Source organism: Chamaea fasciata, unplaced genomic scaffold, assembly GCF_029207755.1.
Source record: "Chamaea fasciata isolate MVZ Bird 193981 ecotype frontalis unplaced genomic scaffold, bChaFas1.0.hap1 SCAF_9, whole genome shotgun sequence".
Classification (NCBI taxonomy): Eukaryota; Metazoa; Chordata; class Aves; order Passeriformes; family Sylviidae; genus Chamaea; species Chamaea fasciata.
In genome coordinates, this window is record NW_027094094.1 from 31,818,667 (window position 1) to 31,833,462 (window position 14,796).

The 14,796-nt window shown below is 47.1% G+C and overlaps 1 protein-coding gene across 2 annotated transcripts in view; it reads right to left on the minus strand.

Moving 5' to 3' along the window:
• The window catches only part of PRKG1 (protein kinase cGMP-dependent 1), a 365,655-nt gene that overhangs the window by 134,545 nt on the left and 216,314 nt on the right, over window positions 1-14,796 (minus strand). For both annotated transcript variants that reach the window (XM_066191714.1, XM_066191713.1), the window contains exon 4: window positions 2,670-2,775. In XM_066191714.1, the coding sequence (XP_066047811.1) occupies window positions 2,670-2,775 (106 nt within the window). The remainder of the gene's footprint in view (window positions 1-2,669; window positions 2,776-14,796) is intronic.

Here is a 14,796-nt window from a genome sequence, read left to right on the forward strand (position 1 = left end):
TCGCCTCCAAAAGTTTAATTTCTGCTGTGCTTTGCTCAAGCATGAAAATCTGTTGTTGGAGACGGTGATAATTCTGTTATTGGGACAATGGCACAATTAGACAGGGACTTTTTAGATCAGTATCAGCAGGAAAAAATCCTGTCCAACCCCACTGACTTTTCCGTGGGCAGCCACCGTACAAACCTTTATTTTTTACTCCATTTATTTCCGAACAAGAGCATTTGCATTCATGTATTAATACAGGAAAGGGAAAAAAAGCCCCAAAAGCCAAGAAAATAGTTGACAATCAACAAGCTCCTTTTCAGGATTTATCCTGGTTTTCCTCAGATACATTTTGAGGAAAAGCATCTTTAAAATGAGCACTTAATGTAGCAAATGGGATCTAAAAATGAGCATTTAATGTTCCATATGGGATTTAAACTGAGCTTGAGACAGCTAAAGATGCCCAGAGCCCAAGGGGAAGACTCAATGGCAAGCAACATTTTTTAAAGGACCTTCCTACAGGTTCTCCAAGTGGAAGAAATCCTATTCCTAAATTCAAACTGTAAGATTTTAAAAAATAAATATTTATTTGCTTGCCTTAGCCCTTTCTAATGAGCCACAGGTTGTGTTCAAGCATCACAGCTTGAGTGCTGGAAACACTCCTTGATTTCCTCCTCACATTATTTGCTTTAAAAATTAAAGCTGGGCAGGCTCTGCAGGACCTGAATCCAAATTAATCTTGACAGTCTTCTGGAAAATGTCTATTAAAGCTCAGAGCTTAAAAGCTTAACATGAGCATGGGGCCTGCTCTGGCAGCTCCCACCCCAGAGCTGATCCCACACTCATTCCCGCCTTTGTTGAAAGGCTTGTTAATGCTGGAATGGATGGGTTTGAAACCCCTAAAACACAGCAGCAGGTTCTGTTTCCTCTCCTGAGCTGGTTTGTTGAGAACCATCAGCAGAGACACCCGGAAAAAGCTCGGCCACACTTTTCCAGCCGTGGGACATCCCCCATGGAGCTCCCGGCTGTCTCCAGGGAAACCCTCACCTCAGCAGAGGCTGGGAAGCCTGGCCAAGTCCCTGAGCTTCAGTATTTTCCCATGAGCATTCCCATTCCTGACTGAAATGAATTCCCAAAGGAATTCCAGCCCATGAGGAGAGGCTGGGAGCTGGGATCCCCAGCCAGCCAAGGGCTGGGGGAGTGAGATGGGCAGGACTCTGCTCCCAGATCAAATCCCAGCTTGGATGAATTCCCTGCCCCTGGCTGAGCTGTGCTACAGCCACCATCATCCCAGGGCATCAGTCCCATGGGATCACCTTCCTGGTTCTTCTGGAGATCATCTGCTCACCTCCTGCTCCCAAGGAATGAGTGCAAGGGCAAGAGGAACCACCTCAGCCTGGGCCAGGGGAGGTTTAGATGGGATACTGGGAAAAATTCTTCCTGGAAAGGGCGGTCAGACACTGGCACAGCCGCCCTGGGGGTGGTGGAGAGGATTCCACCTGCCGGGATTTAAAGCCCTACGGATGTGACACTTGGGGACATGGTCAGTGGTGGCCTTGGCAGTGCTGGGGGATGGTTGGACTCGATGATCTTAGAGGGTTTTTCCAACCTAAAAGACCCTATGAGTCACGTAGATGTTATATTTTATGTATTTTATTATACATGCTATATAATATGCATTTTAAATAATATCTACTTGTACAAACAAATATTTTATTAATAATGGAAGAATTACCGCTTATTGTTAATAATAATATTGTTCTTGTTATCATTATTTCCTTCTCCCTGAGGGCCTTTCTTCCCCAATACTACCTGAGACAAGCCTGGTCCAGCCTGGCCTTGGACACTTCCAGGGATCCAGGGGCAGCCACAGCTGCTCTGGGCACCCTGTGCCAGGGCCTGCCCACCCTCCCAGGGAGCAATTCCTTCCCAGTATCCCATCCATCCCTGCCCTCTGGCAGTGGGAAGCCATTCCCTGTGTCCTGTCCCTCCATCCCTTGTCCCCAGTCCCTCTCCAGCTCTCCCGGAGCCCCTTTAGGCCCTGGCAGGGGCTCTGAGCTCTCCCTGGAGCCTTCTCTTCTCCAGGTGACCACTCCCAGCTCTCCAATTAACCAGGATTATTCATTATTGATCGTCTCCAAGGCTTAAATCTCTGAAGGAAATGAAGGAAGCTTTGGGAAAATCAAATAGAATGAGTGAAAGATTTGTTTTCCTGTCGTTTTGTTACTCATCCATCCCGCATTTTACAGCAACCTAAAGCTCTGCTTTTCTAAAAACTCCTATTTTACTTCCAGAAACACAAGAACACACCCGAAATGGATCTGAACAAGTCAAAACCCTAGATTTTTCCCTTGAAAGGGTGGGTTTTTGTAAAAATGTGTCTTTTCTGACACACTTTGAATGACTCACATGAAAGCTTGTCTCTCACCCCTGGGCTCTGGGACTCTTTGCCAATGAATAACTCACAACAGGAATGAAACTCCCCCACAGCAAAGCTCCCCCTCCTCTCAGGAGGATGGGCAAACAGCAAAGAAAAATTATCATCATCATCATCATAATAATCATTAAAACCAAAAGAGATGAGAAGGAAATAAATCAAATACTGCACTCACAAAAGAAAAAAAAAAAAAAGGCAAGAGAGGACGGCAGTTTTGTGGGATTTTTGGATAAATAAACAAGTGCCATACCTTTTCAAAAATTCCATATACTCAGTATGCTTGATGAGGCCAGTCCTCATCATTATTGTTTGAAAACATTGCCGATCAATAGCCCAAAGTTTCACATTTACGAGAGCTGGAAAAAAAAAAAAAACAAGACAAGGGGAAAATGTGATTAGCAAAAAATTATCCAAATTCCTGTTGTGAACTGCAGAGGAAAACGATGTCATTGGTGAGCAAGCATGGGAATGGGGAACACTGCAAACCAGGAAACTCAGCTGCTGGACATGAAAGCATGCACTGAAAGCGTTGGGAAAATCCTGGTTTGGGAGTTGGATGGGGGGTTTTGGAAAGATGGCCTGAAAGCAGCCATTAGAGGAGGAGAAATCAAGGCAGGCCCAAGGTGAGCAAGGATTTCGGGGTCAGTCCATCACAACCTGAGTGATTTCAGGACATTTTTAGGGCATTATCCAGCAAAATCCATTGAGGTTTCATCCTGCTCCCAAACTCCTCCTTGACCTCAAGGAAATTTCCCGGCCCAAGCCCTGTTACAACCCTGATAATGAAACACCTCCCAGCAGGGGAGGTTTTGAGTCATTCTTTTCCAGCTTTACTTTCCGGGTCCCTGCTGAATGCCAAGGCTTTTGAGTTACTCACCAAACATCACATCCTATTCTTCAGAGGCAAAACTCCATTGTAAAAACAGGGTAAACCAGTGCATAAAGTAGAGAGGAGAACCTCAAAAGGTCCAATTTTCATCTCAGCTGTGGCTTAGACATTTGCATTTACCATAAATGTTTGAGTGTATACAGTTTATAATAGGGCTTCCCCTTAGAGAAACAGGTTGATTAAAGCTATTCCCCAGCCCTCTACACTCGTATTAATTTCCTTTTTTTTTCAGAGACTAAATGCAATAAATTCCATCCCCATACCCCCATTTGGCTGCATGAAACAGCACGAAGCAAAGAGACTTTCAGCAAAATATTTACAAATACTCTCACAGATAAGATCCATGAAATGAATGTGCTTTGATTTGCTGGTCCTTCAGTTCCCAAACCTCCTCCTTAATGAGATTTTATCCCTAACTGCATTTGCAAGATGGAAAAACCTTCAATGTGCAAACTCCAAGATTTCTTCTCCCTAATTGCACAGCAGAACAGCCTTTAAAGCCTCTTCTGGTTTTCGACACAGAAACTTCTCTTGGAGAAGTTTTTAGTTTTATTGTCAAATCGACCCCTCCAGCTGTGGGCACTCCAAACCTCCCTGGGCAGCCCCTGCCAAGGCCTCAGCACCCTTTCCATGCAGAAATTCCTGCTGCTGTCCAAGCTGAGCCTCCCCTGGCACAGCTTGAGGCCGTTTCCCCTTGTCCTGTCCCTGTTCCCTGGGAGCAGAGCCCGACCCCCCCAATCAGTAATTGTGGAGAACTGCTCTTCTCTCATTTTACAGCCACAACACACTATTACATCCTATATATATATATATATATATATCTTAATAAATCCATACACCAGCCCCCCCAAGGTCCATGCAGCCCAGGAACTGGGTAAAGTGCAGACAATGCACTTCTGTATTAATTAAACCACTAATCACACCTTATAATCTCATTTCTCCTGCCTTAATGACAAACAGCTGCTTTACTAAAGGCTAATCAGGGTAGAGACTTAAATGTCAGTAGGACCCTTATAATCAGCATGAGCAGCATCTCCTGTTGTGCTGAAACCCCCTGTCAGTGCTGAAGAAACAGGAGGGAATCTGTGGGATTTGATGCTCTGAAAGACTTCAAGGTTATCTATTTAGGAGTGCCCTGAGATGAAAAATATATCTTTGGGATGTGCCCCGCAAATTGAACATCCACTGGGAATCAGAACAGACACAGCCAGAGATTTCCCGGCCCAGTCCTCTCCACAGAGCCTGTGTTGGATGCTGGGAGTAAAATATAAAATATCCCGTTCCCTGACTGCAGGAGGCACAACCAGAAAGGAATATGAGAAACAACATGATGGAAGCAGATGTGCCTGCAACAGGAGTTTCCTTACTCAATAATCTAAAACATCACCCTGCAATCAGAGCTGCTCCAATTAAAGTTTACTGCCTCTTTTACACTTTTTCCAAGCAAAATGCCATAGCTGGGGCTCTGTCTGATCTTTGGAACAGCCCAGAACAAAATCATTGCTGGTCCAAAAACCACCAGGAGTTTGGACAGGGATGCCCAAACCTGCAGTTTCTGTATGGCTGCAGTTGTAGGAGCTCTCCAGGTGAGGGGATTTGGGCACTGCAGAATATTTGAACTGCACATGGAGAAAACAGACTGACGGGAATTATGATTTATGATGATTTATGACAGATTTCTGCTGTGGTTCGAGGGCTGAAGACAAAGCAAATGCTGCTGGAGAAACGGGGAAGAGCCGTAAAAGCATCAGGCTTTCCTGGGTCAGAACTGCATGGGGGTGGAGATGTTATCATTAAAGTTTAAATTTGAAATGCTTGCCATGGTTAAGCTCTAATTTCTGATTGAAGCTGCCTGAAATGATCCAAATCAATGATTTCAGTAAATGAATCAAACCCCTCTCTCCGTTAACATGCCCGATTAAAGCAAATCAAAAAACCAAATAAACAATTTTTAACTTCTTCTGCAAAAAGAGCTATTTCCAAACTTTTCTTCCCATTTATTTACCTGGGAACCCAGGAAAATACATCCCAACTGAAAGGGGTGAACAGAGGGGGGAAGAGTCCAGCCCTGGGATATGCCCCAGCCGGTTCATCCACGTCCAGAGCATCCTCTTCTCCAGGCTGAACAGCCCTAAATCTCTAAATAACAGGGATCTTTCATTATTGAACCTCTCCAGCCCTTAATTCTTTTTGTTTTCAATACTTCCATCACATCCCCAGCCTGCCAAAGGACCAAGTTTGGGCTGTTTTGCTTCATTTCTTCCTGTGGACTCCCAATGGCTGAAGATCATCAGCTCCTTTTTACCTTCGTCACATGCAAAGGCAGTGAAATAAAGGGGGAAATGCAAAGTTTTAAGTTAAATATTTACAGAAGAGCGACCTAAATACTGTTAATGTTATTTATTACGATATTATTTATGTCAGATAGGTGAGGGAGCCCTGAGTATTAAAAATTCCTTGACATCAGAGCAGCCGGCAGGGGCATTATTTCCAAAATGAAATGCAAAATTCAGATGGCCCTGCATTCCTTAAGCATCTTCCCAAGTTTTTATGTGCTCACTGAAGCCTTCCCAAGTTTTTTCAAGGATCACCAGGTGAATCATCCTCAGCCCAAGTGCTGCTGGCAGGGTTACCAGACCTGAAAATTATTATTCCCTTGCACCCCAAGCTGGAATTTGTCAGCTCACTTTGGCTTTTGGGCTATTTTATCCCAGAAATTATTTGTTTATCTGCCCTCAGGCAAAGGAACAGGCACAACTTTGTGTCCTCAGGGCTTTTTTCGGCAGACAAAACATCAAATTTCCACTCCTATTTAACCGTCCTCCCACTTGGCTTGGGTTTTGCCAGGGAAGATTGTGGAAATTACCACGGGGGGAAACACAGCCATTTCCAGCTATTTCTGGTCCCTCCTGTTTAAGGTATGAAATGATGATAAAAGCACACTCAGCTAAACAGGAGGAGCACATGGAATTGCTTTATCCCTCCAAACACTCTGGGAATCCTGAGGGAGGCTCCAGCAGACTCCAGAATGCAGCATGGAGTGATGGAGAGGATGCATCTAACAGCTGGAGCAGGAATAAATTCCTTTATTCCCAGATGCTTCTGTCCCAAGTTTCTAACAACAGCACTGGGACAAGGATGACTCCATCCTGATATCCCATTTTCCAGCAGGTCCTTTCCCATTATTCCCTGGGGGAGGTTTTGTCAGTAGGGAGGGAGTCATTTTAATTTGGCTGAGGCTAAATGCAGAGACAGAGAAAAGCTGCCACTGCCAGAGGGCAGGGATGGATGGGATTTTGGGAAGGAACTGTGTCCTGGCACAGGGTGCCCAGAGCAGCTGTGGCTGCCCCTGGATCCCTGGAAGTGTCCAAGGCCCTATGCCTGGAATGTTTGGGCTGCTGTTCAATCCCTGGTCTCAGAGGTGACAAATAACAAATGCAGGTTTTGTGAGCAGGAAAGGAAGCTTCTCCCTCCAGGGAGGCTCTGCTTTCACTCCAGGCAGCTCCAGGAACCCCAGCATTCCAAGGAAGTGTGTAAGGTTTGCTTAGGAGTGACACCTGCCTGGAGAAGATCAGATAAGACCAAGGAAAGAAGCAGAGGGAAAATTGTTATTACCAAACTCTGCTTTTGAACAAAACCACCCGGAGTATTAAATAGAAATATAAATTAAATAAGATTATTTAAAAGGCGCCTGAACCTACCGAATTTAACAGTTTTAAACAGACATGACAACATCTGTCAGTCAGGGCCAAGAACAATCAGCTGCAGCAGGCACTGCATAGGATTCTAGAATTTTTCTTGGAGTAATCCAGGCTCCTGTCCCAACATGTCACAGAAAAACTCCTGCTGAATTACTCAGGAATAACCTCACCCTGGGTGATTTGATCAGTTGAAGGCCCCCGATGTTTCCCTGGCATTTGTTTTTCTCTAACATCACTCCCAACCTTTGCTGTCTCCCCCAAACCTCTCCTGCAGGCTCCGAACTCCTCAGCCTTAACGAGCAGCGGTGGCAGGGATTAATGAAGGGAGCGTTCAATTACACCAGGTATTTTCCTTGGAATTTCAAACCACTTGTACTACAAGCCCTGCTAATTACCCATCCTGATTTGCTCTCTGTAACCTGTTCTTTTACACAACCTTTCCACGTCACCTCTCATCCCTCCCGGCTGCACCAGCGGAGCTCTGCTCTTCTCACACTCCTACAACACACGGGTTTGCCCAGGTTTTTAATTAACCCTTGTACGAGCACGAGCTCCCAAGCTGCTTCAGAAATCTCCTTCAGCCCTGAACACTGAAGTAGTTCAGGAAGAACAAGCTGGAAGCCACGAGAAACACTCCCAAATCCTATTTGGAGTGTGATGGAGAGTGGCGTGTGTGAGGGGAGATTAATGGAAAGCCAGAAAGGCTCTAAAGGCAGGTCAGAAGTCTCAAATTAAAGAACTCATTTGGTTCGCTCGACGCGAGGTGGGGGTGAGGGGAAAATGTCTCCAGTTATTTGGGGAAGGAAAAAAGGAAAACAACACAAATCTCTCCTGGAAGGTGGAGATTCAGCCTGGGACAAATTGACTCACTGGCATGACAGGAGTGTGGAAAGCAATAGCAGCAAAGGGGAATGAGGAAACTAATAAATTCACATTTAAAAGAGATCACAAATCAGTTCTAGCTCGGTGCCTACAGGAGCTCCAATCCCAAGGAAAATCAATATTCCCAATTAAAGAAGGGATCTTAACACAGCCCTGTGTTGGAAGGGAAGGTGTTGATAAATGGAGAGGTTGATGTGGGGGACCATTAAAAAGGGAACAGGAAGAACATCACTAAAAAGGCAACTACAAAATAGCTCCGAGAGAATCCCCAGCATGGAAAGCAGAGTCCTGGAATGCAGGATGATGCAGAAACCAAGCTGTTTGGTTTCTCATGAATCACAGGATCGTGGACTGGTTTGGGTTGGGAGAGACATTGAAGATCATCCAGTCCCACACAAGGACACCTGCCAAGTATAATGTCAGGGAAGGTCTCCGTGTTTTCCAGGCCTTGTTAGCTATGGCAAGGCTCAGAACAAGGCAGGGCAGCCCTGGGATTGGGCTGGATCCATGGAAAACATCTTCCCCTTGTGTCTCAACATCGCTGGAGGAGAGGAGACAACATCAGGAGAAATCAAAGAATCCCAGAGTGTTTTGGATTGCAAAGGATCTTACAACTCATCCCATTCCACCCCTGCCACGGGCAGGGACACCTTCCACTATCCCAGGCTGCTCCAAGCCCTGTCCAGCCTGACCTTGGACACTTCCAGGGATCCAGGGGCAGCCACAGCTGCTCTGGGCACCCTGTGCCAGGGCCTGCCCACCCTCCCAGGGAACAATTCCTGCCCAAGATCCCATCCAGCCCTGCCCTCTGGCAGTGGGAAGCCATTCCTTGTGTCCTGTCCCTCCATCCCTTGTCCCCAGTCCCTCTCCAGCTCTCCTGGAGCCCCTTTAGGCCCTGGCAGGGGCTCTGAGCTCTCCCTGGAGCCTTCTCTTGTGCAGGTGAACACCCCCAGCCCTCCCAGCCTGGCTCCAGGGCAGAGGGGATCCAGCCCTTGGAGCATCTCCACGACCTCCTCTGGATGCACTCCAACACCTCCATGTCCTTGTTCTGAGGACCCCAAGCAGGACTGCACCCAGTGAGGAGATCCTTTCCTCTCTCCTTACCCCAGGCTCCCTCACAGAGCTCTGCCACAGATCCTGATACCAGAACATCTAAAACATGTAGTTCACCCTCATCCACTGGTTTCTCCCTAAGAGACATCACCACTCAGGTTCAGGAAATCTATTCCCAGCTCTTACTTATCCAGAAGGGGCTTGGAAGAAAAACTCTTTTTTAAAGAGCTGCTCACATGCAGCAAAATTAACGATCATTTCTCCAGAGTAACCAACCAGTGTTTTAAAAGCTTTATTTTCCCTTTCATCTCCAGGTGCTCCTGGACTATTTAGCTACAGAAGTGGCTCCAATGGCCAACTTGCCATAAAGCTCAGTGGAGCAGGGAGAGCAGCAGGAAGCTGGGTGGAAATCCATTTTCCAAGCCAGACACTCTCATTTATAATTCTGCACCACAGGATGCTTGAATTCATGAGTAACAACCAGGAGAACAAGGACAGTGCCATAAATACTTGCACTGGGTGCAAATAACTGACCTGGGACGCCTTTCCAGCATGGTGGGGTTCAGTTATTGAAAAGTTTAATTGAAGTGGCACTTGGAATAGAGAGAAGAGAAGAGGGAGAAGGAGAAGGAGCAGAAAGAGCAGAAGTAGGAGAAGCAGAATCAGCATCAGAAAAAGCAGAACTGGAGACAGAGAAGAAGAAGCAGAAGCAGCAGAAGGAAAAGAGGCAGAAGCAGGTGCAGAAAAACCAGAAGCAGCAGAAAAAGCTGCTGAAGCAGAACAAGAAGCAACAGAAGAAGCAGAAAGAGGAGAAGAAGCAGAAGAAGAGGCAAAAGGAACAGAAAAATCAGAGCAGGAGGAGAAGAAGCAGCAGCAAAAGAAGCAGAAGAAGCTGAAGAGGCAGAAACAAGAAGAAAGAGTAGAAAAAAACAGAAGTAGGATAAGCAGCAGCAGCAGAAAAAGCAGCAGAAGGAGAAGAAAAAGGACAGAGGATGCAGGAGAAGAAGCAGCAGGAGAATAAAGAGCAGAAAAAACAGGAGAAGGAGAAGGAGAAGGAGAAGGAGAAGGAGAAGGAGAAGGAGAAGGAGAAGGAGAAGGAGAAGGAGAAGGAGAAGGAGAAGGAGAAGGAGAAGGAGAAGGAGAAGGAGAAGGAGAAGGAGAAGGAGAAGGAGAAGGAGAAGGAGAAGGAGAAGGAGAAGGAGAAGGAGAAGGAGAAGGAGAAGGAGAAGGAGAAGGAGAAGGAGAAGGAGCAGTTTGTTTTCCCTCCATAAGCAGTCCCAAACATCCCAGTGCTAAGCCCAAAGCTGGAGTGCCTCCCTGCAGGTCCCAGCACAGGGATTTTGCTGCAGGAGCTCAGGGGATGCCCAGGGTGCCCCTCCCTCTGCAGGGATCCTCCTGCAGCCACCCCTGGGCTGGAACCCTGGAGCAGCATCCCAGACACTCAGCTCCAGAGTTTCCAAAGGGAAGATGTCACCTCTGCTTTTAGAGCTGCTTTGTAGCTCTTACTTCTTTTCTAGTTCAACTGCATGGCTTGAATTTATTTTGCTGCTTGAGCTCCGAGTTGCTCCCTTGGGCTTTGGATGGGACAAAATTAAAATGTATCCTGAGGTGATGGCCCCTAAAATGCTAAAACAGAAAGGGAAAAGTCAAACTGCAGCTGTCTGGGTGTAAAGCAACGTGAAAGATCTCTTTTTATCATCTTTTAGAATGTTAGGAGAAGAATGATTCTGCTGAGCAAAAGGACACGCAGAGAAATGAAGGAGTTTTGGACTAAATAATATAAAATAAAGCAGTGGAATGAATTATGCTGGGACTGTAGGAGTGGTGAAGCTGAACCCCACAATTGCTTTCACAGAAATGACAGGGAGAAAATGGAAATAATCACAACACTGTGATACTTGTGCAGCCCAGGGACAATTTCTTGTCCCTTGTCCAAGAGGCTCCAGGGCTGGGGCTCCCCGTCTCCAGCTGGGATTTGGTTTCACCAGGAAAAAGACATTGAGGAAAAGGGACAGAGGGAAAAGCCACACACCCTTCAGAGGCTGCAAGGAAAATAATCTCACAGGAAAGCCATGGCGTGTTTTAAACCCAGCTATTCAAACTCCCAGTGCCACCTTCCTCCTTGACCTTCTATTTTCTCTCCAAGCTTGAAATGGTGTCGTACAAATCAGACCTTTGCTCCACTTAAATCAAAATTCACTCAAGTTTCTAAGATCCATTCACATAAACCAGATTTAGATGAGATATGAGGGAGAAATCCTTCCCTGGGAGGGTGGGCAGGCCCTGGCACAGGGTGCCCAGAGCAGCTGTGGCTGCCCCTGGATCCCTGGCAGTGTTCAAGGCAGGTTGGAATTTGGGGCTTGGAGCAGCCTGGGACAGTGGAAGCTGTCCCTTCCCATGGGACTGGATGGAACTGGAGCTCCCAGCCCAAACCAGTCTGCAATGAACTTCAGCCAGCACAACTTGTCCGAGAGCAGCAGCAGGAGTGAAGATTTTGTCTCCGTGCCCCACGCTCAGCTGCACATTTCCTGCTAAATCAACCTGCAATTTAACATCAGACAGAATTACTCCACTGCTGCCATCTGCAAACAAAGCTGAACTTCCAGCTTTGAGCCGCAATCCCAGAATTTTGAGAAACACAGAGCAGTTAAACCGGGGCTTGGCAGCACGCTGGGAACATGAAGCAGCTCAAAACCCCAACGACACAAAAGCTTCTCTGGGTGTGATTAAAAAGAGGCACTTAGCTAAATGAACTTTGCAGTAATTCCTCCTGTTTCAACTGTTTCTTTATTTCCCAAGAGCAGCATTTCCTACACAGTGATTAAATAACCCATGCTCAGAATTTTCTCTCCTGAGCATTCCCTGTTTTCCACATCGGATAGAAACCTGCCCCATCCTGTAAAGTCCCTGTGCTGTTATCCCTGGGTTCTAAAGGTCCACCCCAAAGGTTTTGCTGTGCTTAAATAGCACGGACGAGGTGCAGAGAGCTGCATTAATCCACTGCCCAGGGTTTATGTGTGCCCTGGGGAAAAGCTGGGGCTTAGGGGACTTCCTCTATCAAACAAATCCCAAATCCAAGGAGAGCCCATCCCCACAGGACAGCTGGGATAACAGGATCATCACAGATTCCCAGTTTGGGTTGGAAGGATTTAAATCCCATACAGGGCCATCCCTGCCATGGGCAGGGACACCTCCCACTATCCCAGGCTGCTCCAAGCCCACTCCAACCTGGCCTTGGACACCTCCAGCTTAGAGGTCTTTTCCAACCTTATGAATTCTACAATTCTGATTCAATTTTTCTCCTGTGTAGCCTCAATATCGTGTCAGATTTGACATCCAGTTGTCAATTTCTCCCCTAACACCAGGAACCTGGAGTTCTTCTTAAACAGAGAGTGGACATCACACCTCCTTCACATGCTTCAGCAACCAGATCCAGCAGCCTGCAATCCTTATGAAAACAGGAATATCATCCTCCCTGCACCCTGAAACCCACTTGTGTTTTAGCCCGTTGGCTTTTTATTCCCAACTCTGCATCTGTCTCCTCCTGAAATGAGCTGATCCCTGGGATTTTCCTTGCTCCTGGACTTGGAGAGCTGTGGACCACCACAGGATGCACAAAGAGCATCAGGTCCTGAGGAGCAGGGAAAGGGAAAAGGGCAGCCTTAAAATATCACAGGAGGGTGCTGTTCAGACACCCCAGGGTGGCACTCCTGTCACTTCAGAGCCTTCTTGGGGTGTCTACTCCAGAAGTCAACAAGGGAAGACTTCGTAGGGTGGCAGGGGTTGATCTGGATCCAGCAGCACGTGGATCACACATGGTGGGGGGATTCCGGGAGGTGTTTCTCCACCAAAACCAAACCAGTGTGGCAAAACCTGGGGGGGACAAGAAGGGCACTCCCATCAACACCGCTCTGCTGCTCCAACCCAGACTGGGAGGCAGGTGGAATCCTAAAATCATGGTATCAGGAATCACTGAGGCTGGAGAAGACCTCAAGGACTATCAAGTCCAACCAAGAGCCCAGAACCACCACTAAACCACTAAACAGAGCCACTGGCAGTGCAAAAGGCACAAAGCTTACTGGAATGCAGCTGAAACCCACCTGTTTATAGGCAAAAAGAGGCAAAAAAAAAGAAAAAAGATAAATATCAGGAATTTCTCTGCAGAGGGAAAGGGAGATATAAAGAATTTAGAGCAACTTTTTTTGCAGAGGGTTTCTGCCATGCACTACTCCCAGAGGTGGGAAAACAGCCCCAGCGTGCACAGAAAGAATTGGAAATTCCTCTTTTTGCCTGATTTGTTTGCTCTGGGAGAAGAATTCCCCCCCCAAAGGCCAGGGTGGGCTCACTCCCTGTGCCATGGCAGCACAGGGAGGTTTCCACCTTTATTTCCACAACACGCCCAAAGGCCCCACCGAGGCTGCCAGAGCTCCAGGAGCACTTGGACAACACTCCCAGACACAGGGTGAGATTGTTGGGGTGCCTGGACAGGGCCAGGAGCTGGGCTGGATGATCCCCGTGGGTCCCTTCCCACTCAAACATGTAAATCCCAGCTGCCTGCCTGGAAGAGGGGACCCAAATTCCTCCCTCAGAGGTCAAAGCAGATAAACTTTGGGAAAAACTCTGCCCCCTTGCCCTGAGCCCCCAAAGCTTGCTCCTCAAACCACCCCATCAGCAGTGCAGGTGGAGGCTGGATTTCCCTGGCTGGCAGAGTGCTTAATGGGATTCATGAGGAGCTGCTTTTCCAAACCATTAAATCCATAATACCAACAGAAATAACGCCGTGTATTCCATCAGGGAAACTTGCAGGGTTTCAATAAATGCTGCAAGGGACAGCCGGAATAAAAACATTCCCGACGAATTTACAGAAGTTGTTCAGGGGCAAAATGCTATTCTGGCTGCTGATTAATACATATGTCAGATAAAAATCCTTTCCTGATATGCAGAAGCATCATTCCAGCATTGCAGATGGTTCTGGCTCGGGTGGAAAACGCTGTTAACTGAACACTGACTGTGGTAGTTGGCGTCTCGGCTGGAATGCTCAGAGATGGCATTAAAAATGGAATATTGAGGAGCTTTTTTCCCTTCCTCTAATAACATTTATTAATTATTTTTAAACGTCTGCAGTCCCCAGCCAGCAGCCAGTTTCCATAACCCACACAACCCTTGCTGCTGCGTCCCAAATACAGCAGTGACCGTGGTTAAAACACGCTGAAATCTGCCTTCCCTGGAAAATTTGCTCGTGGATTTCGGAGGAAATGACGTGCCAATGCTGCTGTTCAGGAGCTCTTATTTTTGAGAGCCAGCAGTAAGCCCAGCTGTTGGGGAAAAACAGACGTGAAAGACTGAGCTAACAAGAGCGTAGTTTTAAAACATGGATTAAAATTGGATTTGGTTGACTGGAGTTGGGAAGGAGAAGGTGGGGAAGGAGAAGTGGCCCTCACAGGGAAACCAGACTTTGATAAACCTCAGGGTAGCTTGATGTAAATTTAGATAAACCAAGAGGAACTGAGGTAAGCCTGGGACAGGCAGAGGGAGGAGAGACCGTGGCAGATGTGATCCTAGAATCTCAGGTTGGTTTGAATTGAAGGAGACCTTAAATCCCTCCCAGTGCCAGCCCTGCCATGGGCAGGGACACCTTCCACTATCCCAGGCTGCTCCAAGCCCTGTCCAGCCTGGCCTTGCCCCTGAACTTCAACACATGGCAGTGATGGTCCTGTGTCTGCCCCCATTTCAGATGGGAGATGGAAGAGGGAGAAGATGGACACTGAGGAGAATCTGCTTCCCTAATCCACAGGGATGGCATTTACAGCTCCTTTCCAGCAATCCAACCAGTTCAGCCCATCCAGTCACAG